Source organism: Alligator mississippiensis, chromosome 8 (genome assembly GCF_030867095.1).
Source record: "Alligator mississippiensis isolate rAllMis1 chromosome 8, rAllMis1, whole genome shotgun sequence".
Taxonomy (NCBI): domain Eukaryota; kingdom Metazoa; phylum Chordata; order Crocodylia; family Alligatoridae; genus Alligator; species Alligator mississippiensis.
In genome coordinates, this window is record NC_081831.1 from 42,363,887 (window position 1) to 42,389,384 (window position 25,498).

General features: G+C 52.9%; 1 protein-coding gene across 1 annotated transcript; it reads left to right on the top strand.

Moving 5' to 3' along the window:
- Window positions 1–2,571: 2,571 nt before the first annotated feature.
- Window positions 2,572–25,473, top strand: LOC102563109 (glycine receptor subunit alpha-4). The gene is made up of 9 exons (XM_059732713.1): window positions 2,572–2,666; window positions 7,058–7,191; window positions 8,013–8,080; window positions 9,725–9,948; window positions 10,364–10,446; window positions 12,082–12,222; window positions 12,627–12,841; window positions 15,237–15,386; window positions 24,326–25,473. The coding sequence occupies exons 1-9, from the start codon at window positions 2,596–2,598 to the stop codon at window positions 24,614–24,616; spliced, it is 1,377 nt and encodes a 458-aa protein (XP_059588696.1). The 5' UTR covers window positions 2,572–2,595; the 3' UTR covers window positions 24,617–25,473.
- Window positions 25,474–25,498: the final 25 nt, after the last annotated feature.

Here is a 25,498-nt window from a genome sequence, read left to right on the forward strand (position 1 = left end):
AGGTGCTTGTAAGCTTTCAACTTGTGGAATCTAAAGGACCTAGTAGAATTTCAATAGATGAGAATTTTTCCTTCTGATTTGCCTGCTCCTGTGTTTGACATTTTCATTATGGTGGAGATATTTTCAGAGCTGTTTTGCCCTTTACACCATAGGCAGACTGAGATTTTCCAGGTACATGCTCACAATGTTCCAATGAGAAGTACAGGAATGCATGACTTTTGTGGTGAAGATATTGGACTGAGGGAGGAGATGGTCAAGAGAACTTCCTTCAATTCCTGTTTGTCTCCAGCATTCTGTATGGCCACAAGCAAGTCACTTTAATCCCCATGCCTCAGTTTGCCATCTGGAAGATGTAGAAGGTTGCACATTTTCCTCTATTCTCCCTGCTCTCTGACATGTCTATTTAGAGCCTGGACTTTCTGGGTCAGGAACTTCCCCTTGCTCTGTGTTTGTCCAATGCTAAGCACAGGGAGGCTCCAAATCCCCACTTGGAACTTGTAGCAGTACAGCCATGTAAACAATAGCAGTTACAAGAGACTCACCCGTATAAAGAGTGTGGGTCAACCAGGATAAGAAGCTAAGCATCCTGCCTCTCAGTCAAGTGCTCCTTCCCAAAGACCCATGCTATACACTGTGGGTAGCAGATCACTGGTGAGTCACAAAGAGATGGCACATGATCCACAAAGCACACTGGCCCCAAGGCACCTTGGTAGTGCTTTCGGTTGAGAGTTTGGTGACAAGTGTGCAGGGGGGGGTCTGTGGAGAATTTTGAGAGTTGACACTGATCCATTGGCCTAAAATGTTTGAGAGCCACCAAGCTATGTGTTCACCATTAAAAAAACCCTCACAGGGGGCTGCACACTAAGCTCTCTTCCTCACTTTCATCATCATTCCATAGCCCATGGAATGGGGTGGGCCATGATCATTAAATGATCATTAATGGGGTATTAATTTAGCTAGCTATGCAGTTAAAAAAATAGTTATACAGTTTTAACTGGAATGACAATTGAGCATTTGTAGGTTATATAAATTAACACACTAAAAGTTGGCCAGGCCATGGCCTGGGTGGCCCACCCCTTTCCACGGCCTATGTATCATCTCTTTTCCTCATTAAAATAGACTTTGTGCAGAGTTTTCAAAATCCCTGGTTTGGCTTTTTTCATCTTTTTTAAGGAGAAGTCAATATGGACACAGCAAAGTGCTTCTGAAATCATTGATTATCTCTACTCCTGGGAAACTGCCATTCTCCAGGGAAGGTGCTCAGCAAGCGCTACAGGTGTGTCCTGAGGCCCAGTCAGGGCAAGGGAAATACTTCCTTCCATCAACTTCAAAGACTTTGCCCCAGGCCCTGTGTGATCTTGGCATTCACTTCTCTAGGACCAGAGCAGATTTGCACAATTACTTTTTAATCTGAAGGTCTGTTGTATTCCCCACCAAACTGCTATTAGATAGCAAACAACAGGAACTAGATAGATATGGCAGGTGAACTACAGAGTGGAGCAAAAATATCTATCAGTTGTTTCTTCTGCAAATCTACCTTTCAGATCAGTCAAATGATCTAGGAACAGGCTCAGTCTACTCGCTCATATTCTTTGCAGCCTAGTGCAGAGGTGGGGGTAGTGGGGGGCAAATAAGTGTGGGTCTCTGTCACGGATCCACTGGATCACTTCAGGCAAGTCACTTCATCTCACCTGCCTGTTGCTCCTTCCACTTGCAGGCTGCTCTGTGCATCCCAAGCTGCATAGGGCAGCGAGGGCCTCTCAGCATGTGGAGACAGAGGGGCAGGGATTCAAAGGATGACATCCCCACTCAGACCCGGGGTTTCCAAGGAACCTGCCCCCAAGTTGCTGGCCGGGCACTTGGCTGCCATGAAGAAGGCCTTGGCTCTGCAGGCGAGCCCGGGGCTGAGCCCGCGCACAAAACGCACAGCCTGCGGGACTCCGCTCGGGCTGGCGGCTCAGGATGAAGCAGGCCGAGCTGTTTTATTGCCGATGCTTGCAGCTCCTCCAGCGGATCGAGGAATACCTGGGACTGCAGGAGGAGCGCGGCCGCCTCCCGGCGACCTCCTCGGCCCGGCCCGGCCCGGCTCCGCGAGCAAAGCAAATGGGAGCGGGACGAGCCCCCTGGAGCCCCACAAGGCGTGCGGGACACCCCCCGCCCCTCACCGCCCTCCAGCCTGCCGCTCTCTCCCAGCGCTCCGCGGGCGCGGACACAACCTGGCGCCTCTCAGCGGTCCCGGCGGGCGGAGCTCGGAGGCTGCGAGGGGGAAACTCAAGTGCGGCGCAGCGAGGTCCCCCCCGGCCCGAGGGCCACGCGCTGCCCAGCCCCGAGGTGCGGCGCTGGAGGACAGGGGCTGCGGAGCGGCGCGGGGAGGCTGCCCCGCCCCTCCAAGCCCCGCGCGGCGGCTGGAGCCCGGCAGCCGCTTGAAGCCCCGCAGCCGGCCGGGCCGGGGAGCGCGGCGCGCAGGACATGCGGGCGCGGCCCGGGCGGGGCGGGGCGGGGCGGGGCGCGGCGGCGGCGGCTCCTCGGGGCGGGCTCGGGCTCGGGCTCGGGCTCGGGCAGGGGCTGGGGTTGGGGCTCGGCGGCGGTCGCGGGATGCGCGCGCTCGGCCCCGGCGCCCTGTCGCTGCTCGTGCTGTGGGTGCTGCAGGGGCGCGGGCCCCCCAGGTGAGCGGCGCGGCCGGGTGCGGCTCTGCCACGTGCGGCTGCCGCCGGCTGCTCTGGGCGCGGGGGCTGGGCGCAGGCTCCGCCGGGCGGGGGGCGCAGCCGCTGGGGGCAGAGGAGCCCGGGCCGCTCCTGCTGCTCCCGCGCCCCCGCCGCCCGCGGCCAGGGCTGGGGAGCAGGAGGGACCGGCAGGGGGGAAGGGCCGGGCGGGCCCCAGCGCGGGGCTCGGCTGCCCCGGGACAGCCCCGCCCCGCCCCGGAGCCGGGGGCCGGCCACGACCCTGGGGCTGGAGGCGGCTCCGCAGCTCCCCCTCGCCGGGGCCTCGGGGAAGGTGCCGAGTCCGGTGTCGCCCGGTGTCCTGCTGCTCCCGCTGCCCCTGCGCTGGTCCGGGGGCGCAGGGGCCGCTCCCGGCGGTGCCGGAGGGCGACGCGTCCCTCCCTCGGGAGCCCGGGGCTGTTCCGGTCTCGGAGCCGCGCGGGGCGTCCTCGGGGGAAGTCCTTCCCCGCGCGACAGCGCGGCGGGCTCCTGCTCCTGCCGCTGCCGTGTCGGGCATCTTCCACCCGGCCCTGAAGTGAAGCCGTGGTTCACTGGCTTGTCAGGCCTGACTTGGCTCCCTCAGCCTGCTCCCGGGACATGGTGATGGGTTTCCTAAGGCCGAGCTGTCTACTCCCATCTTTTGAGAAGCAGATTTCTGCCATCAGCCCTTTGGTCTGCCCCAGCTTGTTCCTGCCATCCAGCAGGCAAGGGAGGCTGTCATGTGCATGTCTTAATTAAGCAGTAAAACTAGATTCTCAAAGTCCTCCCTGATGACTGTAATTCTGGCTGGTCTTTTCAGGTAACTTTAATGATCTTTTGTGGATGACAAGAGAACAGTCAAAGGCCCTTTGAAAGGGTTTACACTTGCCTCAGGTGATGCTATGAAGTAATTGCCTGACTTACAATTCTCCCTCAGACCCAGGAGGGCCTGAATCCCCTCCAAAACACACAGCATAGAGTTGACTGCTCTAATTAGGTGGCATCAGCAGATACAAGTAGGGACAGCAGTGCCACATATGCACAGACCTGGCATGATCACAAGCCAGGATACAGCATCAGTAAAGCCTGACTTGAAAGCTCCCTCTGTGCCTAGAGTTCTAATGTTATTTCCTAGGTATGTCAACATGCCCTGGAATGTGATTAGTCAATGTCTTTTCCATTGTTTCTTCAAATGATCATTATAGCCTGACAGAGAAAGAGCTGTCAGGCAAATATATATACACTGGAGCATGCCCTCTGAGATCAGATTAAATAAGTCTCCATCATCTCTAAAATCAGTCCAGGGTATAATTCATGTCAGATTCCCTTAAACTCTCAGTTCTGAGGAACATTCCTCTGCTGTTGCACTTCTTCAACCCTGTGAAGCCTTGCCACTGTATTTCTTTCCTGTACAACTGTCCTAGGTACCCCAGGAACCACCATGCCAGTCTGCAAATCCTCCTCACTCTTGTCCCACAGAATATTTAAATCCCAAATCTGTACACAGGCAGTCTATTCCTGCCATCCAGAATCCCTGAGGTACTCCAGCAATGAGACATCACCCAGCTGCATCCTACCATAAACCCCCATCATCCCAGAATGCTGGTCCTTAAACTCACAGAGCAGTGCAGCTCTTTCCAAGCCTGCACCAGCCCTCCTGTGCCAAAACTGAGGCATTCTTCAGCTCAGTAGGCAGTGCCCTGTAGGGGGATGAGATATGTAGAGGGCAGGAGCATGAATTTGTCTTCCACCAGGCAGCAGGCACTTAGAAAACTGGACTGGAAACCTGAGAGGTCAGAATGGAATTGTCTTCTCTTTGTCAAAGCTGAGACAAGCCCTATCTGATCACCCTCAAAACTGAGGGGTGCTTGGATCTGTGATTTGGGTTTTGACTACCTTTCATTTTCCTGGAAACTGGAATTAGTATTAGTGGCTTACGGGGAAGAGACCCTCTCACCCCCAACAAAAGCTCCCAAGAGTGACACATTGTCTCCATAGGACCTACTGCCACAAACTCAGCTTAACTCTAGCTGAGCAGGCACCAACTTTAGCCTCCCTCAGGACACTACCCCACGCCTACAGCAATGGTGAGAAGGATTCTGAGACACTTCCCGCCATCCTGCTATAGGTTTGTGGCTGGGAAGGGCATCCTCCTGGATCTATAGGTACATACTTCACCATTGGGCTGGTACGTGGACAACCTAGGAGAGAGATATGGGATATGCTTGTGTGTTGATGCAGCCTTGCAAAACAATCAGAACAACCATTCTGTTGGTGCAGCCTTGCGAAACAATCAGAACAACCACCAAGGTCAGACACATGATCCTTTCTCTTATTATTATTATTATTATTATTAATAATAATAATAATAATAATAATGTGATGATGATGATGATGGTGATGGTGACTATGGGAAAAGTTTGCTTTACTGGCTCATCATGAAAAAAGGCTAACCTGAGGCAGGAAGCAAAGAGCTGCTGAGGCTGTCTGAGTGCCTGGGCAGATCAAAAACTACCAGCTAAGAGTTAACCACCTGAACTCTGCCTTGCTCCTAGACATGGGGGCAGCACTCTTCCTTCTCAGGGAAAAGCAATGCTGATTAAGAAAAGGGAAAAGGGGGACAGGCAGCAAGCTCGCCATCTGCCCCACCCCAACTGCACAGGGCAGTGCCTTCTGCTCTGTGCCTACCCCATCACGTGAATGAGTGTGCTTTGTCATTCTTGCCTTACCAAGCCCCTTGCCCACAGCCTGTTGCTGGGGCAGCTCCCCCAACAATCAGGGAGGCAGGAGGCAGAAGACTAGTCTGAGCTGGCCTGTAACTCTCTCTCCTTTGGTGAAAGAACACCCTAGCAGCAGCAGCAGCAAAGCCCATCCTGCTAATAAGTATGTTTACAAGCTGGTGTCTGATTGACCGGGGGATAAATTGGAGATGACATCTCTATTCATCACCCTCCTATCCTCCTGTATTCCTCAGCCCCTAATCACTTGAAATGGCCCTGATGGGCAGTCTTCAAAACCAGCCCCTCACCCTTCCCCATAACAAACCTGAAAGGGGAGCTTCCTGACCAAAATCAGTGCGGTGTCACTGAGCAGGACCACTCAGCTATTAGGAGGGTTAATAAGACTTTGGGGACAATGGGCATTCTCCAGTACTACATGCGTGAGGACACTCTGCACAAGACCCCAGGGAAGTTAAAATTAGAGGGTCCAGCTGCTATCAGTTTGCATGGACATCAGGGGAAATGCTCACATATTCCAGGGGACATTAATGCCTATTGGGGAGGGAAGAAAATGGCTTCAATTACAGGTGGTAATTGGAGGAGCCTTTGTGCTTTCAGTGCTCGGGGAAAACACTGAGTGGTTAGTGCTCATGTCCCTCATGAGGCAGGTAAATATGGTACAGAGTGGAATTGCTGAGTATAGGTGACTAGGAGAAATGAGACACAGGGTGAAATTCTGGTCCTGCTGAAGTCAGTGAGAGTTTTGCTGTTGAGCCTTGTGGAGGCAGGATTCCACTCAGTGAGGCTCAGGGATTTGTTTGGTATCTTGAGGTGAGTGTCAGCAGGAAGAAGCTCTTGGCTGGGACCAGCTCTCAGGCTGCTGCTTGCACCATTGTGAGTATTATTGCAATGGCACCTGCCACTGGGCAGGTAGTGCTCAGATATACAATCGCAAGGCAGCTCTGCTCTTGAGATCTGACACCGGGGGTCAACATCAGATACGGTGGTAGCCTCAGGTCCCCGCTCCATCCCAAACCCACAAGCCTGTTAGCATGATCAAGCCACAGGACTGAGGCATATGTTGAAAAGCATCTGTTCTGGATGAGGCCAGGCAGTGTGGTGCCCCTGGTTCATTCCATACCTGCTGCAAAACTTCTGCTTCACCATCCAGCATCTGCTCTACCCCCAGGGCAGATGCTTCTTGCAAAATGATTAGTGGGAAGAGGAGAAATAAGTGCCAGCCCCCTGGTCTGAACACCTCCATGCTGCAGCACTGGGTACTTCAGCAGCTGCCTGTTACTGTCCAACACTCTCCAAGTCATTAGCAAGACATAGCAGATTAGAGATATGGGGATACATCTACCTGTCCAATTCCTCGGTATTTGTAGTCCTGACACTGACAGGGACTATGCTGGTAGGCTGTGAGCTTCCACCAAGCAGTGCCCTGGCATTGACAGGCTGAGACAACAGCAGTGGAAGGTTCTTCAAATCAGTGCCTTTGTCCATTCTAGAGATGTCTAGCTCTGAGAACACCAGCCCTTCAATGCCCCAGAAAGCCTTACTCTCTGCCCCACCTTGTGCAACCCAAAGGCACATGCTATGGCAGTCCTGGGTGTCAGGGAAACAGTTATAGCCTGCTAACCTCCCTCCTCTCCCCAGGTTGGTTTCAGGGAAGGAGGAGATCAAGTCAGCCTCCAGGGGTGTTGCCCAGCCCATGTCCCCCTCGGATTTTCTGGACAAGCTTATGGGCCGAACATCGGGGTATGATGCCCGGATTCGACCTAACTTCAAAGGTAACAAGAGCCTCCAAGCTTGAAAACCTCAGAGGGACCCAAACCCAGGGCTCTCAGAGGTGCTGTCTGCAAGAAGGGTAGAAGGGCAAGTGAAGACAATGCTCCTCTCCCTGCCCCACAGGCCCCACTGCTCCAGCCTGGGGATCCTCTATACGCAATACTGCCAGGGCCCTCCCACTCCAGGCTTGCAGCCTTCAGCTACTCCAGCCTGGGCATGCCCTATGTCCCTGGTCCTATTAATGTAGTTAATATCACACTAGTGTCTAGTGGCCTCCACTAAGATCAAGACTTGATCGCGATACAGGCTGGGCAGACACAGGGTCAAACCATCCTTCCCCATAATGCCCATGAGCTAAGACGACAGAACAGACAAAAGAACATGGGAAGGCAGAGGCACAAGAGAAAGGAAGTGACTTGTAACTTGAGTGCTGATTTTGTGGCCAGTTCCATGTTCCATGCAGAAACACAGAGCTCAAGTACCTGCAATTTTAAATGGACCAATGGGTGGGACAGAAACCCACATTCCCATAGGTATATCTGTTAATGCAAGGGGGGAGGATCCAGCACATGTACAAGCATATGCATGTATGTATCCATCTATACAAGTGAATGTATGTGTGTGTATGAAAGTATAACAGGGTGTCTGAACATGCATTTACCCCTGTGAGTAGATATGGTCTTGGCATGTCTACATGTGTAATTGGTTACTTTGTGCACGAATGACTGTGTGTGCCTGGGTGCAGATGGGACAGCAGTAGCCTAGCTTTCATCTTGTCACCAGCTGCTGTAGGGAGGTTTTGTGTTGTCTGGTTGTTTCCCAGGCCCACCCGTCAATGTGACATGCAACATCTTCATCAACAGTTTTGGCTCCGTCACAGAAACCACAATGGTAAGAGCTGCACCGTTGGTGCCTCCTTCCTTTCCCAGCCCCTTCCCGTCCCCCTGGAGCTTCAGAGGAGGTTGGCAGGCTGAGCACTGTGCACTGAGCATTGTTCTTCCTTGCTCTTGGGATGTGAAAACTCCAGCGGCCTCATCAGCGGTCCTGGGTGGCAGACCCATCCTAGTTTGAACCAGAGGGTTCCCTCAAACCCACCTCTAGTGTTAATCCTGTGGTTGTTGTGGAGACCCAATGCCTGCGGCACTGAAAGACTCATAGGGAAGATGTGGGGTGCTTGTGGGGCAAGAGGCCTGAGCAATGCAGGGTGGTTGGGGGTGGGGTGGAGGAATGGCAGGAGCCTCATAGGGTCAGGAGAGTTGAATGGACAAGGAATCTTGTAAGGAAGGAAACAAGTGACAAGTGAAGGAGGCACTGAATGATGGCAAAAAGTGAAAGCAGGAGCCCCCTTGAAAGGGGAAGCCCTTGTGGAAGATGGGCAGGAGAAGGGCAGAACAAAAATCAGTGTCAGCCCCTTCCACAGACAGGTCTTGCTGCTCTGACTTGGCTCCTATAGAAATGTCTTATCCCTTATGTGGCAGAGCAACCCAGCTGACTCCATGGGCACTACACATCCATCCTGATATGCGGTATGGAGGCCAGCCACCTGCACTTGCTGGCTCCCACCCCAGGGCTCACCCCAAGGACCTCAGCTCCCTGAGATATGCCAACCAGCAGGAGCCCAAGAGCCTTGTCATTTGGTTAGATCTGCTGGCTGGCTTTCAAATTAGACCTGAATGTGAGACCTGGCTGACTCCTGGTCACTGAAGGTCCTGTGGTCCTTTGTAAGTGCAGGAGGATTCTCCTTTTTGCAGTGAGGCCAACTCCAGAGTGTTCAGCCTCATAGAACAGGCACCAGAAAAATCACAAAACCAATCCTCAAATCTTTGGTCTGTCTTTAAATGTTTTGCTATATTTTTGGCCTGGTTTTTGATTGCTGAAGCCCTCTGCTAGGCCCATGTGACACTGGAAGGAGCATGAGGCATAGCAGCTGCTTTGGGAGGATGCTACATGCTGTGTCCCAGGGAGGGTAACCTGCCACAAGTCTGAATGCTGGCATGTGTCCCACCCACAGAATGAGTGATGTAGTGATGACATGGAATGCAGAAGGAAGAGGGCAGGTTGCAGGAGGCAGGGAAGTGGGGCAGGCAGCCAGTCAGAAGGGCAGGGCTGGAAACTGTGTGAGGGCTAATGTCATTGCTAGACCGATGCCGGTATGGGCCAAAGTCCCCTAATGGTGAAACCCAGAAACACTGCCCATGTCCCAGCCAGAGGCCCCTGTGCAGTCCCTAGTACTTGGTTTCCCAGTCACATAATACTCCATGTTTTGCTAGCCAAATGGGACATGGCAGCAGTCAGGGCTGCAGGACAGAGATCTGCGCTGAGCAAGTCAAGACCAGCATTACATTCCTAGACACCCGTGTTTGTCCAACAGCAGCCACCAGCCCAAGGGGTCACACCACCCCCCATCTCTTTGGCTGCCTCTTCCCCAGCCCCACTCATCCTGCTGCCCCTCAGGTCTCCAGTCATGGAGGGCACCTGCAGCAGGAAACATCCCCACTCCCTCACTAGCTATGATGGGTGCCCCTCTTTCCCTAGGATTACCGAGTGAATGTCTTCCTGCGCCAGCAGTGGAACGACCCCCGCCTGGCCTACAGGGAGTACCCAGATGACTCGCTGGACCTGGATCCCTCCATGCTGGACTCAATCTGGAAGCCAGATTTATTTTTTGCCAATGAGAAGGGAGCCAACTTCCATGAGGTCACCACCGACAACAAGTTGCTGCGCATCTTCAAGAATGGCAACGTGCTCTACAGCATCCGGTACCAGCTGGGGGTCCCCAAGGGTGGTGGGTAATGCAAGTGCCCTTCAGGGAAAAGTGGGAGGGGGTTGAGAACAACTCCAGCTATTCCTGACACAAAATGTGTAACCTGCAGGCTCCATGCATGTCTTCCCAGTGGCTAGTATCCTACTAATGCTACCACCAATAGAATTGCTTCTGTAGCACAAGTGATGCAGACCTGTGTTTGGATTGGTGAAGGTCCCCATAGACTGCTCATGGTGAGGGAGTCACCACACCTAGATTTAGTAAGGAAGTCTGTGCCTGCTGTTAGCCCTGGGCTACCAGCCCAGCCCTTCTTTCCCCTCACATCATGGTGCTGCTCTTGAAGACAGCAGGGAGACTCCCCAGAATATCAGGCTCCAACAAACCTACTCCTTTCTGTCTGCTTCTCCCAGGCTGACATTGATCCTCTCCTGCCCCATGGATCTCAAGAACTTCCCCATGGACATCCAGACGTGCACAATGCAGCTAGAGAGCTGTGAGTACCTGAAAGTACAGGGCCACAGTTGACAGGGCATCACTTATGTGAGGCAGGTGTAAGGGCATGTCCCTTCAGCCCTCCAAGAGCCCCCTCCTCCCCCCTCCCATTTGCTTATCTGTTCCCAGCAGCAGAAGGGGAAGCCAGCAACATGGGTGTCTCGTGCCTCTTGAGTCAATGGAGGAGGGGTCCCCCAGCAGTTGATCCCACCGGCCATGGGGGAGCCGATCTCACTCACCGTAAAAGTGGTCGTGCCGCTTCCGGAGCTCCACAGCCACTTCCGGAAGCAGCGCAGCTGCTTTTGCTGGCAGCCCTGCTCCCTAGCCAGCACTTGCAGGGGGGGCACTGGTGCTCCTGCCTGCCCCACTGTCCGCTGGCTAAATGGGGAGTGTGGCCTGACAGGGCGTGCACCAGTGCTCTCAGGGGGTGCACGTGCACCCCCGTGCACCCTCTATATGTCACCCCTGCCAGCAGATCTGGCTTTCCCACAGCCTTGCTTAATGTGGGGCTGAGGAGCTCAGGCAGCAGGAGTGAGGGGTACTTTCTCAGTGCCCTGGGGTTGTCATAAGGGCACAGCAGGCCCACTTTGCCCATGCACACTGCCACCCATCCCATTCCCCTCCCTTGTGCCTGTGGAGGCTGCCAGGTGCCCGGGAGAGAAGGAAGCAGGGGTGACAATGGAGGGAGGAGGGAAAAGAGATGAATGGGGACAGCAGAAAGAGAAGTGGAAAGAAGGGATGAATGGTGGTAACAATGGAAGGGGAGGGGGCATGTGGAGATGCAGCAAGGGGAACAGCAAGTAAGGAAAGGGAAAGGGGAAACTGATCAGTGATCACCCATGGGGTACTGGGAGCTTGACCCTGTAGTCAAAGCATCCCACACTTGGGGAGGGGGCCTTTCACATAACAGCCATGGGAGGCTGAGAGGACAGGGAGGGGATGTGATAGATAGGCCCTGCACTGTGTACAAGCCCCTGGTAAGAGACCACAGCTGGTAGAAAAACCTGTGTGTGTGAATCCAGTGCTGTGCATGCCAGAGCAACTGTGAGCACCAGTGTGTGTCACTGGTGCAGTATCTAGAGGCTCTGTGAGCACATAACTCCCAATGTGCACAGTGCATGGGGGCAGGTTTGCTTGCCAGCACATCTGCCACTGTAGGAATCCCTGTGGCTGTCGCCTCTCTGGGCACAGTGTGCACTCAGCTATGACTGCTGCTGCATGTGTGTGCAGGAGCCTGCTGGTGCCTAGGGCAGGGTGGGCTCGTGGACACACATTTTTATTTCCTCACCAGACCTTCACCTGGAGCTTCTGAGACATGAATGCCTGGACATCACAGACTAGCTTGCAGACAGCATTCCAGCACCCCTGGCTAGGCAGGGCAGATCCCACCTCCATGCAGGTAGCCTGCAGGAGAGATCAGAAGTTGCCCACTGTGCCAAGTCCTTTGCTGCTACATGGGCTAAATATCAGTGGGGAAGTCCTGTGACAGCACCCTGTAGTGTAGAGACTCAGAGACAGCAGTACAGAGCAGCCTCAGACCTGCTTCTCCAGCACCCTCCCTTTTTAGAGCCACCCAGAGGTTTCCTTTCATTCCCTCACTGCAGCCATCCTGTCTCATCTCTTGCTTGTACCCCAGTTGGCTACACCATGAATGACCTGATATTTGAGTGGCTAGAGGACCAAGAAGCTGTCCAAGTGGCAGAAGGCTTGACACTCCCCCAGTTCATTCTGAGGGATGAAAAGGATCTGGGATACTGCACCAAATACTACAACACAGGTGAGCGCCCAGCAGGGCCATGCCCCTGCAGCATCGGAGCACAGATGAATTGCACCTCACCGCTGGCAACAGAGGGGACTTAGAGGAAGTTCCAGCTGGGAGCAAGAGAATAATTCTGAGTTGTAAAACAGCTTCAATAGGGAGAATGTGAGGGGGGAAAGAGCAGGGGGCACATCCCTGAGTTATAACTTGTCCAGGACAGCAGGGCTCACACACTGGGCCCTTTAAGGATCACGCCCAGTCCAGGCCTTGGGGTAACATCTTTCCAGAGTGTCAGAATGTGTGCCAGGTTCTCAAGAGTCTTGAAAGCTTCTTGATGATGGTCAGGTCATCATAAGCTTTCTAAGGTGTTGCCCAGCCCTTGGGATTGTTTTTGCTGATGTGCTCTAGGCCTTTCCTCACAGGCAAGTTCACCTGCATCGAGGTGAAGTTCCACCTAGAGAGGCAGATGGGCTACTACCTGATCCAGATGTACATTCCCAGCCTGTTGATCGTCATCCTCTCCTGGGTCTCTTTCTGGATCAATATGGATGCCGCGCCTGCCCGGGTAGGGCTGGGGATCACAACTGTGCTGACTATGACCACTCAGAGTGCAGGCTCCCGGGCCTCCCTCCCAAAGGTCAGTGGCTGGGGGGTTGTTTTCTTTTCTGTGATGTGGCAAACTGCAAAATTGCTGACAGCTGCAGACAGAGAAACTGCCACTGGAATGGGGGTGAACTGCAAGTCACGATAGAGGGGAACCAGCAGACTGCATGTGGAGCCCAATCCTGAGGCTGCAGGTTAGCTGGGAGGGGCACTTGTACAAAACTGTACAAAACTGAGGTACTTCAGCCCTAAAAGAACAGGTTGGTTTGCAGCTAAGGATCAAGGAACCTGGACAGGGCTGAGCATGAGATGGTCCCTCTCCCCCAACAGTACAATGCCCTGTGCAGCCTGTGGTCATGTGCTCCTTGCTGTATTGTGCAGTTGAAGGTGCTTCAATTTTTGCCTTCCTCCTGCCATGAAACCTCCCTTTTGACCAGGCCTGCAGCTGCCAACACACACAGCCCATCTGCTCATAGGAACTATTTATAGTTTCCTAATTCAGGAGAAGGATTCTTCATCCTGCATCCAGTGTGTCTGGAAAATGACACTATGGCTTCTCCATGGTCTTGTTAGCCACATAACCACATGCACAGAGAAAAAACAAATGCCAGTAAATTGAGGATTTCTCTGAAACTGCCTAAGTGAAGGAACTGAAAGTTGCCTCACCCAGGTACAGAGAGGGGCAATAAGCAGTAGGAGCTGGCAGGTCACAATTGTCCAAAGAACCTAAGGTATAAGTAGAACATGTGGATTCCTGGGCCTGTGTGTTCTAACCCCTTAGAAATTGTTGCCTTTAAAGCAAATAAGCAGCCTCATGGTTGCACTTGTAACCCTGGCACTGAACCACTGAGAGTGAAATTGGTAATAAACTTCTGAGACTCGCTTCCTTGATCACAAGCATCCAAGTGGAAAGACATGCAAAGAGGGCACAGACAGGCAGAAAAACAGACAGGCTGGGAAGGAGGTTCCTACTCCTTCCTATTTGAGTAATTAAAGGGCAGTTAGCAACTTAAGAAAGGAAAAAACTTTGCTTAAACTCCAGGCAGGATTTATAATGAACTCAGCCTTGTGGGTGCTGGTTTGCTGGGATGTTCAAAATCTGGCTCCCTGTTATTTTAAAGCTGATGGCATGGAGGTTTTGTAAGGGATTAAAATGGGTGTCTGTCTTTCAGTTGGGGACAGGGTTATTCTGAAGGCTCTTCTTCTCCCTGCTCTTATGTGACGATGAGAACCAGCTGTGGTTTATTTAACACTGGAGGGGCTGTGTTGCCCTCACTGAGATTGGAGCTCTGTTGGCTTGATGCTGCACAGGCACACAACAAGGGGGGCACTGCCCCACAGAGCAGGAATAGGCTTCGGAGGACACCACTAGCTAATCAGTCCTGCCAGATGGAGGCTTCTGCCTTGAGTAGAAGTTAAATGTGCTAGAAGTCCTAGCTATCGCAAAGACCTACAAGACTAGTGGTCTCTGCTCAGTGGTGTTCAAGAGTGGAATAGCAGCAGGTGCTGTGGGTCAGGATGAAGGGGTGTTGGCAGAACTCTTTGGGAAGCCCAGGACTTCAGATCTCCAGAAGCTGGACAGAGGTGCAAAGGCAAAGTTCACTTGGCCCCTGCCTGGGTATAAAGGGGATGAACAGCCCTTCTTCTTAACCAGCCCTAGAACTCACTCTTCAGCCTTAAGCAAAGGAATGAACCAGAGTACTTACACCCCAGGAGTGAGCGGGGTCTTGGTGCAGTTAATGCAAGGGAGACTGCTCATCCAGCAGCACAGGGCAGCAGGGAGCTAGAACTGGCCAAGCCTTGCAGCAATCAGCACTGATGGGGAGCGAGACCTTCCTTATCCCTGGCAGCTCAGTGGCTCAGAACAAGCATCACACGGTGGAGGGCTGAGAGAACAGAGCCCTGCTGCCCTTCTCCTTCTTGGCAGGGCTTCAGGGGGCTCAGGGAAGCGGGGAGAGCAAGGACAGGAGTTGAAAGCTGCTCTATATTAATAAAAGCAGGAGCTAGGAGAAGGCAGAGGGGTGGAAAATGTGTAAAGTGCTGCCTAATTGATTTTCTCTTTCCCTCTTGTCATGACCCATTGCTGGTAAAGAAGCTCCTGAGCAAGACATGGCTGGCACAAATCAGTGACAGGTGCCCTTCCCCATCTCTCACAGGGCCACCACACTAGGGCAGCTCCTAAAAAGGGCAGGACAGCACTGCCTTCCCTTCCTGAGTATAGTCCTCCCTGTGGGGCAGAAGAGAGAAGTTAGCATGAGGGGAGGGAATGGAGTGAGAACAGGGGCTGAAAAAGCAGAAGGGAGAGGCTCTGGATGAGTAATCACTTTGGGAGGTCTGGCATCAGGGGCTGCCCTCATCCCTGCCAGCTGGGCATTGCTGCCATGTGTTGCCTGATGCCTCGCAACCCCCCTAACCCCTGGATTCTGCAGGTCTCATATGTGAAGGCCATAGATATCTGGATGGCTGTGTGCCTGGTCTTTGTCTTTGCTGCCCTGCTGGAGTATGCGGCTGTCAACTTTGTCTCACGCCAGCACAAGGAGTTCATGCGACTGCGCAGGAGGCAGCGGCGCCAGAGGATGGTGAGTCCCCTGCTCCGGCACAGGCTTCAGGGAGGCGTGCCGTCTGGCCCCACTACAGAGCTGACCATAGGGTAGGGACACACACAAGCTGGGGTCTCCATTCCCAAGTGCATGTCATTAACCAGGCAGACAAGGTTCCTTGAGTGAATTTGATATCTTTTATTAGACCAACCCAAACAGTTGGAGAAAAGTTATTAAGCAAGCTTTCGGGTTCAAAAACCCTTCATCAGGCTAAGGAAGTTTCAGCAGTTGGTGTATGCTCTGTCATTAACCAGGGCCTTCCTGGGTTCTAAGCAGAGCCACCCAGAGCTTCTGCTCCAGGGAGCTGTGAGCCCAGGACAGCTCAGTGAACTGTGTCCTGTCTCTGGTGACCTAACAGGATGAAGCTTGGGAGGCTCAGCAATCCTGTAGCCCAGTGCCAGGCCCAGCCATAGCCCTGCTTGGAGCAGATGCCTGCCTTCAAAAGAAGACTCTGGTGTGGCATCAGACTGGACCTTGGAGCAGGCCTAAGCCCCAGTAACTGGGTCCATTTGAAGCCTTTCCTTTGACATGAAATCATGGGAGATGGTGGGATGCCTGGGACCTGATAGAATCTCATTCCTGCCAACAGTGGCCCACGTGCTCCCAGGTCTGGAAAGAGGGCTCCGTGTGCTCATGCACTGACCAAGTCGAGCCAGGGCCGGGAACCAGCAGCTCAGTCATGCACGTAGCATCCCTCAGCCCTGAATGCCTCACTGCTCTTCACAAGGGCTCTGTGGGGTCTAATCCAGCTTGCACAAAGGCCAAGGAAAGATTTACCTTTGGCTGAGGTAGGGCCAGGTTCATGTGGAGAGGAAGCCCAAAGTAGCAGTAGCCCTGGCCTAGGTGCTAGACATGATGCCTACCCTGCCCCTAGACACTGGTACAAATGGGAGGATAACACCTCTGCCAGGGCTTTGAATGGGCTGGGTGTATAGTCCTCTGAGCTCTCCTGTGGGGACCCCAGGCCAGGGCCAGCGGACACCAGGCAGCCTCCCTCCTCCAGCAGGAAACCCCATTGTTCTCGCTGCTGGAAGGGGGCTGGAAAATGTCCCTTCTCACTGCTGCATGCAGTCCCAAGCCCACAATTACTGGTCCATTGTCATGGCAACAGAGGGTACACTGCTGATCAAAAGTCAGGGCAGCAAGTGTGCTCTCAGAAAGTGCAGCAGCATCTGCACTTTGGTTGCCTAGTGACAGGGCCCAGACAGGGTCTGCTTGTTTGTATTGGGAGTTGTAATCTGAAGTGAAGGGTCCCCCGGCTGTGCACACCTGAGGCTGGGGAACATCCATATATTAGACCCATATACTGCCTCTCACAACAGAGGCTAGGAACCCCAGCCAGACCAGAGCACCAGCCTCACCACGTCTGTGCCAAATGGAGCTGTGCCAGCTCTGACACCAGCCCTCACCTCTGCTGCTGATTCCACAGAGCCAGCTCTGACCTTGCTCTGCCTACCCAGGCAGGGGCTGAGCCCATGCCCCTTCCTAGCAGTGAGAGCAGCCCCTGCCTGTAGTCTGCCAGGTCAAGCTCTGAATCTGGGCAGGGAGCATAAACAGGTAGAAGGAAGGGACACAACATCATGTCAGAGGAAGCTGCATCCAGCAAGCAAGGTGGGGAGCCTGGAGGGCAGGGCTCCAGGGCAGGTGCTTTGCAGTCCTTCTGTTCAGTTTATCACTGAGGTCCTTCCCCCTGCAGCTCTAATTCCAGCTCAGTCACTGTCATTGTCTGCCCATGGGCAAAACACCACTCGTTAGGGGCTCAGCTCTGCTTTCTGAAAAGGGAGAGTAATGATACCCTCCTCACAAAGCAGCATTACTTAGAAGATGTGTCAATGATTCAAAGAGTGAGATGGCCCGTCTGCAACACTGGCGTTACGTTTATTGGCTGTCATTTATTGCAGCGCTCTGTTGGGGGTCTCCAAGCATTTCATCAGGGGAACTCAGGCTGTGTTTCTGCCGCAATGAAGGGTGTTCTTGATTCAGATCAGAACACCAGGAGGCCAGCCATGGGCACTTGAACCTAGATGGGAGCCTGGAGTTGTGCTCAAGCTTTCTCTCTGGGTTTACAACCCATGCTGCCTTGTCTTAGCTGCTCTTTAAACAAAAGTTAATTAATGTGGGTTGGCCATGTTAGATGTGGCAGACATAGCCCAAGAAGTCAAGGTTCTTACACAAAACCATGCAGTGAGACGGTGACAGAGCCAGTTATAGTCAGGAGGGAAACTCCTTGTGTTGACTGCCTGCCACTGAGTGCTTTGGGGTCAGAGGAGGATTTGAGGTAACAAGATGAAGGTAGCTTCTCAGTGCCCAGAAGAGCTGGGAGACTCCCTGCAGCAATGCATTCATTCCCTGTTGTCAAAGGGACACAGCTCAGCACAGTAATGATACGTGCGTTGTGTGGAGAACTCCCAGCAGGTGAAGCCAGGTAGGACAGGTGGATGCAGGTAAATAGTGCTCTAGCCCAACTGTTGGACCCAGTACAAAAGCAACAAACCTGCTGCGTGGGACAGCAGGGCAGCACAGGTGGTATCTCTGGGGCTGGCATCAAGGTTATACTCTGGCAGGTCAGAGCAGAAGGGGGCTTTTCTGGGTGGGGTCAGGACTGTTGCCTATGCATTTGTAAGAGCTGCTCTAGGGCTCACGGGGGCTCTCAGAGGCACTGTTCCAGGAGTTTTACTGTCAGGTAGAGTCGAGCAGCTTTCTTTGCTGCTGATGACAAGCATTTTAGCCCAGGACACTGCTCTGTTGCTTCCCCTTGGGGAGCTATTCCAAGTCCTCTCTGCAGGGCTCTTGGCATCTGCAGCCATGGAAAGCCACACTCTTTCAGCTCACCCCTGGCTGCCTGCCAGCTGCCTCGCTGTGCTCAGCTTCCCCAGCCCTCCCTGGACCTGAGCCTTCCAACCACTTACTGAGCTCAGAATCCAGGGCTCCATAATTCAAAAGAGGTCATGACAGCAGTCGCGTGCTGGACACTTATGGCTTCCGTTCTGCATAATCCTTCATCAGCATAATTTTTGCAGCCTCCAAGTAGGTGCAGTCCTTTAAGTGAAAGGCAAGCTAGGAATTCTGTGGTCTCTGTTGATGTTACTGAAGATTCAAGCCAGTGTTGCTGAGGGCAGAATTAGGTCCAGATGGCCACTCCTAATGGCCTGTCTGCGCTGTTGGAAGGGCTCATTATAGCGTTGTTCCTAGGTCGCCTGAGAGGATTAAGTTAGGTGCCAGCTCCTAACTGAAGCCAAAGCGCAGCTCCACTCTGAGAAGTATCTGTGCAAAGCTGGCACCTCCTTACTCAGCAGATCTCTACTCCTCAGCTGCTGGAAAGGCAGAGGTGCTGATGGAGCAACTGAAGTCTGCATACTGCTTTTTGCTTCTGTTGGCCCTGCTGAGTCAGCAGAGCAAAGTCCTAATGCCCTGGGGCTGGCTCCTGGGTTCAGGCATTGTGGGCCAGGATAAAGCACCAGGACCTGCCATTTCCAGGGGCGGGGGCATCACAGCCCGGTTTCCAACTCCACTGCCTTTGCCTGTCAAAATTTGCAGTGATGCAGATGGGCTGGTGACCAGACATCAGTAGCCAGAAGTAGGGCAAAGGATTGAGTTGGAGTCTGTTACTCCTCGTGCCTCCCCCCCCCCCCTTCTAATATATAACATCAAAGGAGGAATTCTCCCCCTGCCACAGTTCCTATGTGTCACTGAAACGGCAACCCACAGCCATAAAAGCCCCTTGGCTGGTCAGGGGTAAGGAGGAGAATGACCTCATTTCACCACTGAAGAGGAAGAGGACACTGCCTAGGTAGGCCCTCTTTGTCTTGCTTCCCCCTTTGCCTTCTTGATGATGCAACACACAGGTCTCACCCTGGGCTTCTAGCCCTTATGACTAAAAAACGTATCCAGCTGTAAGGCAACTGTAACCAACACAGCATGGTCTGTCTGAATCTGCAGGCAGCCTGAAAGAACACTGCTGAGAGGGGTTAACTGCTGAGAGGGGTTAACTGCTGTGGCCATCCCAAGAGGACTAGACAGTTGAAGTCTGGTGGACGGTGCACATGTGACGAACAGCAGTTTCCCTGATGAGTGTTCCCCTGGCAGCTCCAAATGCCTCTTCAATGCAAAAGTCACCACCACACTTAAGAGTCCTAATGTGAGGTCAGCCAAAAGCAAAGAGTAAATAGCAAACACAGGAGTGAACAGGAAAAAGGACTCTGGCTGCTGTGTTATTTGTGGTGTCTAAGGGCTCATCCACACATGCATTTTACACCAATGGAAGCCCAGTTGTGTTGACGTAACAAGTCAGTGCCAGTGTGCTACAGCTCCTTTCTTTGCTGTAACTGGTTTATCACTGTGGAGAGTTTTACCCCTGTTGGGATCAGGAATACTTTTGCACTGGAGTGACTTACAGGGTAGTGATGCTCCTGAGTTCCAGTGGAGATCCTCCAGCTGCCTTCCCACACTGCTTTGGGCCACAACCCACCCACCTCTGCTGCTCTGGAGTCACAGTGAATCCAGACCTCACTCTATTAACCTGCAGCTGCCACCAGCTTTCCAATACCCTGAACCAGAAAGTCATGGATGGCAGGGACCTGGCTGCAGAATTTTAGTTCATTCTTGCTGACACAGCGGAGCCACAGCCCGGAAGAAAGAACTTTCTTTCTAGCTACAAAGCCTAAAGTCTCTTGGTTGCAGCAGCCCTTCCCAGTAACAAGCCAAGCCTCTGTAGATGACACTCTCATTCAGGGACTAAGGCCACATCCAAACTAAGCCCCAATCCTAGTGGTATAGACCTCAGCATACACAGGCAAAACTCCTATCATCCATGCCTTTTACTGGTTCAACTTACCCTGTTTTCCAGCAGCTCCACAGGTGCTTAAAGCAGCTCTGCACATCTGCATTAGCCCCCTGCACAGCTGCCAATCAATAGCTGTAACTGGGATACAGCCTTAATGTACATGAGGCCTAAATAGAAATGCAAGTTCCAGGTTTGGCCTCAGGGTTTGCTGATCCTCTTCCTGAAAGTGCAGGCTCTGTCAGTGAAGAAGGGAGTCAAACTTCATTCACCTCTGGAGCTCTAGGGAAAGCTGAGACTATGGTTTTAAAGGGCACAGGCTCTGTGTCTGGCTGTATAGTGGCCCTGCAACATATAATATTGTTCCCAGTCACCCCCCTCCCCTGGGACTTGCAGCCTACACTAAACCTAAAGAATGGCATAAATAAATCTCTGTAACAAAGGGGAGCTAATATCACTAATGTAACAGCTGTCTCCTTTTCCCACTGGGAGGAACTTATCTAGCAGACAGGTTAACCCTGTTAAATAAAGATCCCAGGCAGTAGGCCTGTGCGAATAGGGAAGTATTTGATTCGGGTTTGGAGTCCACTGATTCGGAGGACAGTGATTCAGTTCAGAGATTTGGATCACTGTCCCAAATCAATTCGGCTGAATTGGCTTCGGAAAATTTAGCACTGATTCAGAGAGATTCAGTGATTCAGCCATAGACTATAATGGGGAATCACTGAAATACCCATAACTGTGTCAATTTTTGGCGGATTTGGATGAAAACAGCAGGGATGGTAGGCCCTTCTAAGGGCACAAGGCCTGCCAAGTTTCAAGAAAATAGGTGCAGAGGTTTCTGGAAAACTGCACCTGGAACTGCTGAAAGCAAAACTCGTGACATGTGACTTTGTGTGTGTGTTAAGGCACAGTGGGATGAAAATTTGCAGGGATGGTAGTTGTTTCTATGTTCCTCCCCCAGAGCACTGTGATTGGAAGAGGACCCCAGGAGACCCCAGTCCTTCCCTCCACGGCAGGGGCATGGATGACCCCATTCGCCTCCTTTCCCTTCCCTTCTTCTCCCCATCGCCAGCCTTGCCGCCATGGTGGTTGCTTCCTAGCAATAGCTCCAAGCCCCACTTCCTGTGGGCAGCAGCACCAAGATGAGGTTGGGGGGTGGTTCTCGACTGGCCCAGGGCCGATGAGTTTGTTTGCATAGGGCCCACTAAAGGGTTAATCCAGCCTTGTCTACTATCTCAGGACACAGACGAGTCCTTAAAGCACTGATGCCAAGGGCCTGTGCAGCACCCATGTAACACTGGCCTTCCAGTCCTCTCCCCAGATGGATATAGACCCAGCAGTTGTTGGTGGGGTAAGGCAAAGAAGGTAGAAGTCACAGCTCCAAGTTGCCAGGGTGGGGCAAGCACTTGTATCATTCGTTTTCCTGGTGGTGTTGAGGTTGCGGTCTTATGCATTTGAGCAGTATACCTGTGCTTTAATCTAGTTTTGTAGGGAAATAGAATACATAGGGAAAGTGAGCTTGGATGCACACACGCATATGTGTACACACAGTGTAGGCTGCAAGTCCCAGGGGAGGGGGGTGGCTGGGAACAATATTATATGTTGCAGGGCCACTATACAACTAGACAGAGAGCCTGTGCCCTTTAAAACCATAGTCTTAGCTTTCCCTAGAGCACCACAGGCGACGACTTGGTACAGGGTCTGCGGGTGCTTGACCACCTAGGCGATAGCAATCGTCTGCTGGAATTCACCATCGAGCGCAAGGTGGCAAAAGCCTCTAGCAAGGCAGCAGCCCTTGACTTCAGGAGGGCGGACTTTAATGAGGTAAGAAAACTAGTGGGGGACGCACTGAGGTCCCAGAGCTGGAGGGAGTTGAGTGTCCAGGAGGGACTAGCGACCCAGATCAAGGACAACAAGAAGTCCTTTTTCAAATACATAGTGGGGCAAAAGAAGGTGCCAAGCAATGTGGGGCCTCTGCAGGACACACTAGGAAATCTGGTCATCTCACCTGATGGTAAAGCTGACATATTCAACAATTTCTTTGCCTCCGTATTTCTGAGGAGGGACCCGGATATCTCCCCCACTGCCCCCCTCCCCCGAGGGCCCTGTGGGTGGCACACCCAGGCCTAGGGTTAATGAGGACCTTGTCAGGGAACTTCTGGAGGGACTAGATGTATTTAAATCCACAGGTCCTGATGATCTCCACCCCAGAGTGCTGAAGGAACTAGCAGGGGTCATTGCGGGACCTCTGGCACAGCTCTACGAGCACTCATGGCACTCGGGCGATGTGCTGGAGGACTGGAAAAGGGCCAATGTGGTCCCCATCTTCAAAAAAGAGAGGAAGGAGGATCCAGGAAACTATAGGCCCGTGAGTCTTACCTCGGTCCTGGGGAAGCTTTTCGAAAGAATTATCCTGCCACATGTCCAGGAACGGCCAGCAGGGGAGGTTATGCTCAGGGGCAACCAGCATGGGTTCATTAGAGGCAGGTCCTGTCAGACCAAACTGGTGGCCTTCTATGACCAGGTCACCAAGTCCTTGGATGCAGGTGTCACAGTGGATATAGTCTTTCTGGACTTCAGGAAGGCCTTCAACACTGTCTCTCACCCCATTCTCAGTAAGAAACTAGGAGACAGTGGTGTTGGTGCCTACACAGTCAAATGGGTCACTAACTGGCTGGAGGGCCGCACCCAGGGGGTGGTGGTGGACGGGTCTTATTCGACCTGGAGGGATGTGGGCAGTGGGGTTCCCCAGGGCTCGGTCCTTGGGCCCGCACTATTCAACATCTTCATCAGTGACTTGGGCGAGGGGGTAGAAAGCACCCTGTTCAAGTTCGCAGATGACACTAACATGTGGGGTGAAGTGGGTACACTAGTAGGAAGGATCAGGCTGCAAGCAGATCTAGACAGGTTACAGGGGTGGGCCGAAGAGAACAGGATGGGTTTCAACACTGACAAGTGCAGGGTAATGCACCTGGGGAGGAAGAACCAGCAGCATACCTACAGGCTCTCTTCTCGCCAGTGTTGAGACAGAAAAGGATCTTGGAGTCATCATTGATGCCACAATGAACATGGGCCGACAAAGTGGGGATGCGGTCAGGAAGGCCAACCATACCTTGTCGTGCATCCACAGATGCATCTCAAGCAGGGCCAAGGAGGTGAGCCTCCCCCTCTATGCAACACTGGTCAGGCCGCAGATGGAGTACTGCATCCAGTTCTGGGCGCCGCACTTCAGGAGGGATGTGGCCAATATGGAGAGGGTCCAAAGGAGAGTCACCTGCATGATCAGGGGTCAGCAGGGCAGGCCCTATGAGGAGAGGCTGAGGGACCTGAACCTGTTCAGCCTCCAAAAGAGAAGGCTGAGAGGGGATCTAGTGGCAGTCTACAAACTAGCCAAGGGGGACCAGCAGGCATTGGGAGAGTCCCTGTTCCCCCGAGCAATCCCGGGAGTTACAAGAAACAACGGACACAAGCTAGCGGAGGGAAGTTTCAGGCTAGACATTAGGAAGCGCTATTTCACTGTCAGGGCAGCTAGGATCTGGAACCAACTTCCAAAAGAAGTGGTGCTGGCTCCTACCCTGGGGGTCTTTAAAAGGAGGCTGGACGAACATCTGGCCGGGGTCATTTGACCCCAGTACTCTTTCCTGCCACGGCAGGGGGTCGGACTAAGTGATCTCCTCAGGTCCCTTCCAACCCTACCAACTATGAAACGATGAAACTATAAAACCTGTCCATCTCTGCCTGTGGGATGCACATATAGAAGCCACAGCTCTGAATCTTCAAAAGGATCTATCAGCTCTGATCCTTCAGTGGGATCCATAGGCCCAGAAACAATGCTGGTGGCTAAAAAAGGGCTCCCTGCAGCCAGATTTGTTAGCTTGACCCTTGTATTGTGCAAACCAGGCTTATCAACATGTATGATTATATTTGGTAGTTATATGTTACGTGCCTGCACTAGTACCTGGAACATACAGACACAGAAATATACACACACCTGTCTCCCTATGGTGTTTAGATGGAGCGTGAGTCATTGGTCACCTGATGTACCATGCTCATGCCTCACTCTTTGATGCCTCTCTCTGGGCAGTGACTGAACTCAAGCGCTGTTTCCCTTTTTCTCTTGCCTTCATCTCTCCAGGAGGAGGAGATTGTCCGCGAGAGCCGTTTTTACTTCCGTGGCTATGGCCTCGGCCACTGTCTACAAGTGAAGGATGGAGGTGCCATGGAGGGTCCCAGCATCTACAGCCCTCCTCCCCCAACCCCACTCCTGAGGGAGGGAGAGACAATCCATAGGCGCTACATTGACAGGGCCAAGCGGATCGATACTATCTCCCGGGCTGTCTTCCCCTTTGCCTTCCTGGTGTTTAACATCTTCTACTGGATCATCTACAAAGTGCTGCGGTCTGAGGACATCCACCAGGCACCCTGATGATGGAGGAGGAAAGACACTAGACATGGAAGCTGCTCCCTCTTTTTTGTCTTGCGCTCACATTGCTGTGTGGGCTGACCCCTTTCCCCCAGCGCCTGTCAGGACTCAAATAGCTTTGCCTGCACCTTGGTTTTCTCTGACCCAGAACTCCCAGGACCAGCTGAGAAACTTGGTCTGCCCTTCCAGCCTGGACATACCACATCTACCACCACCCCAGCATGGTGTTAGGAGTCACTGCACTGCTAGAAGCAATGGCCTGTATAATCTAGACATGCTGTATCCCCACCAGCCAGCATGGAATTGTGTGGGCTCTACGCTGCAGTCATTCATAACCGGGACATGCTTCATCCTTCTCTGCAGTGCAGTGTCATGGGGGCCATGCTACTGCCTTCCATCGCCGAGACATGTTCAATCAACCAACACTTATTCAGCATGGTGCAATAATGGGGGATGCTTCACTGCAGGCAGCACTGTCATTCTTACATCCAACATCTTCCATCTATCCAGTGCCTCGGCATGGCATGGGAGCTGCTTTGCTTCTGTGCTGCACAACCTGAAAGTGTGCCATCTCATGATACCACCCAAGTGAAGAGACAGAGCCACTGTCCTCCGTAACCCAAACGTGTCCCAGCCTCTAAAGCTCCACCTGGGTGAAGGGGAGATACTGTGATGCCAGACGTGCCATACCATGCACATGGCACTTCTGCCAGGGGCCTAGCATGGTGCAAGTGGGCCCTGTGTTGCTGGAAGCATTGTGCCCTATATGCCTTCCACCTTCTCCACCTGGCAGCAACCTAGCATGGCAGTTGGGGGTACTGTATTGCTACGAGTATTAAAGAGATCTTGAGCACTTCTTACCCAACTGGCAAATACCATCATCCA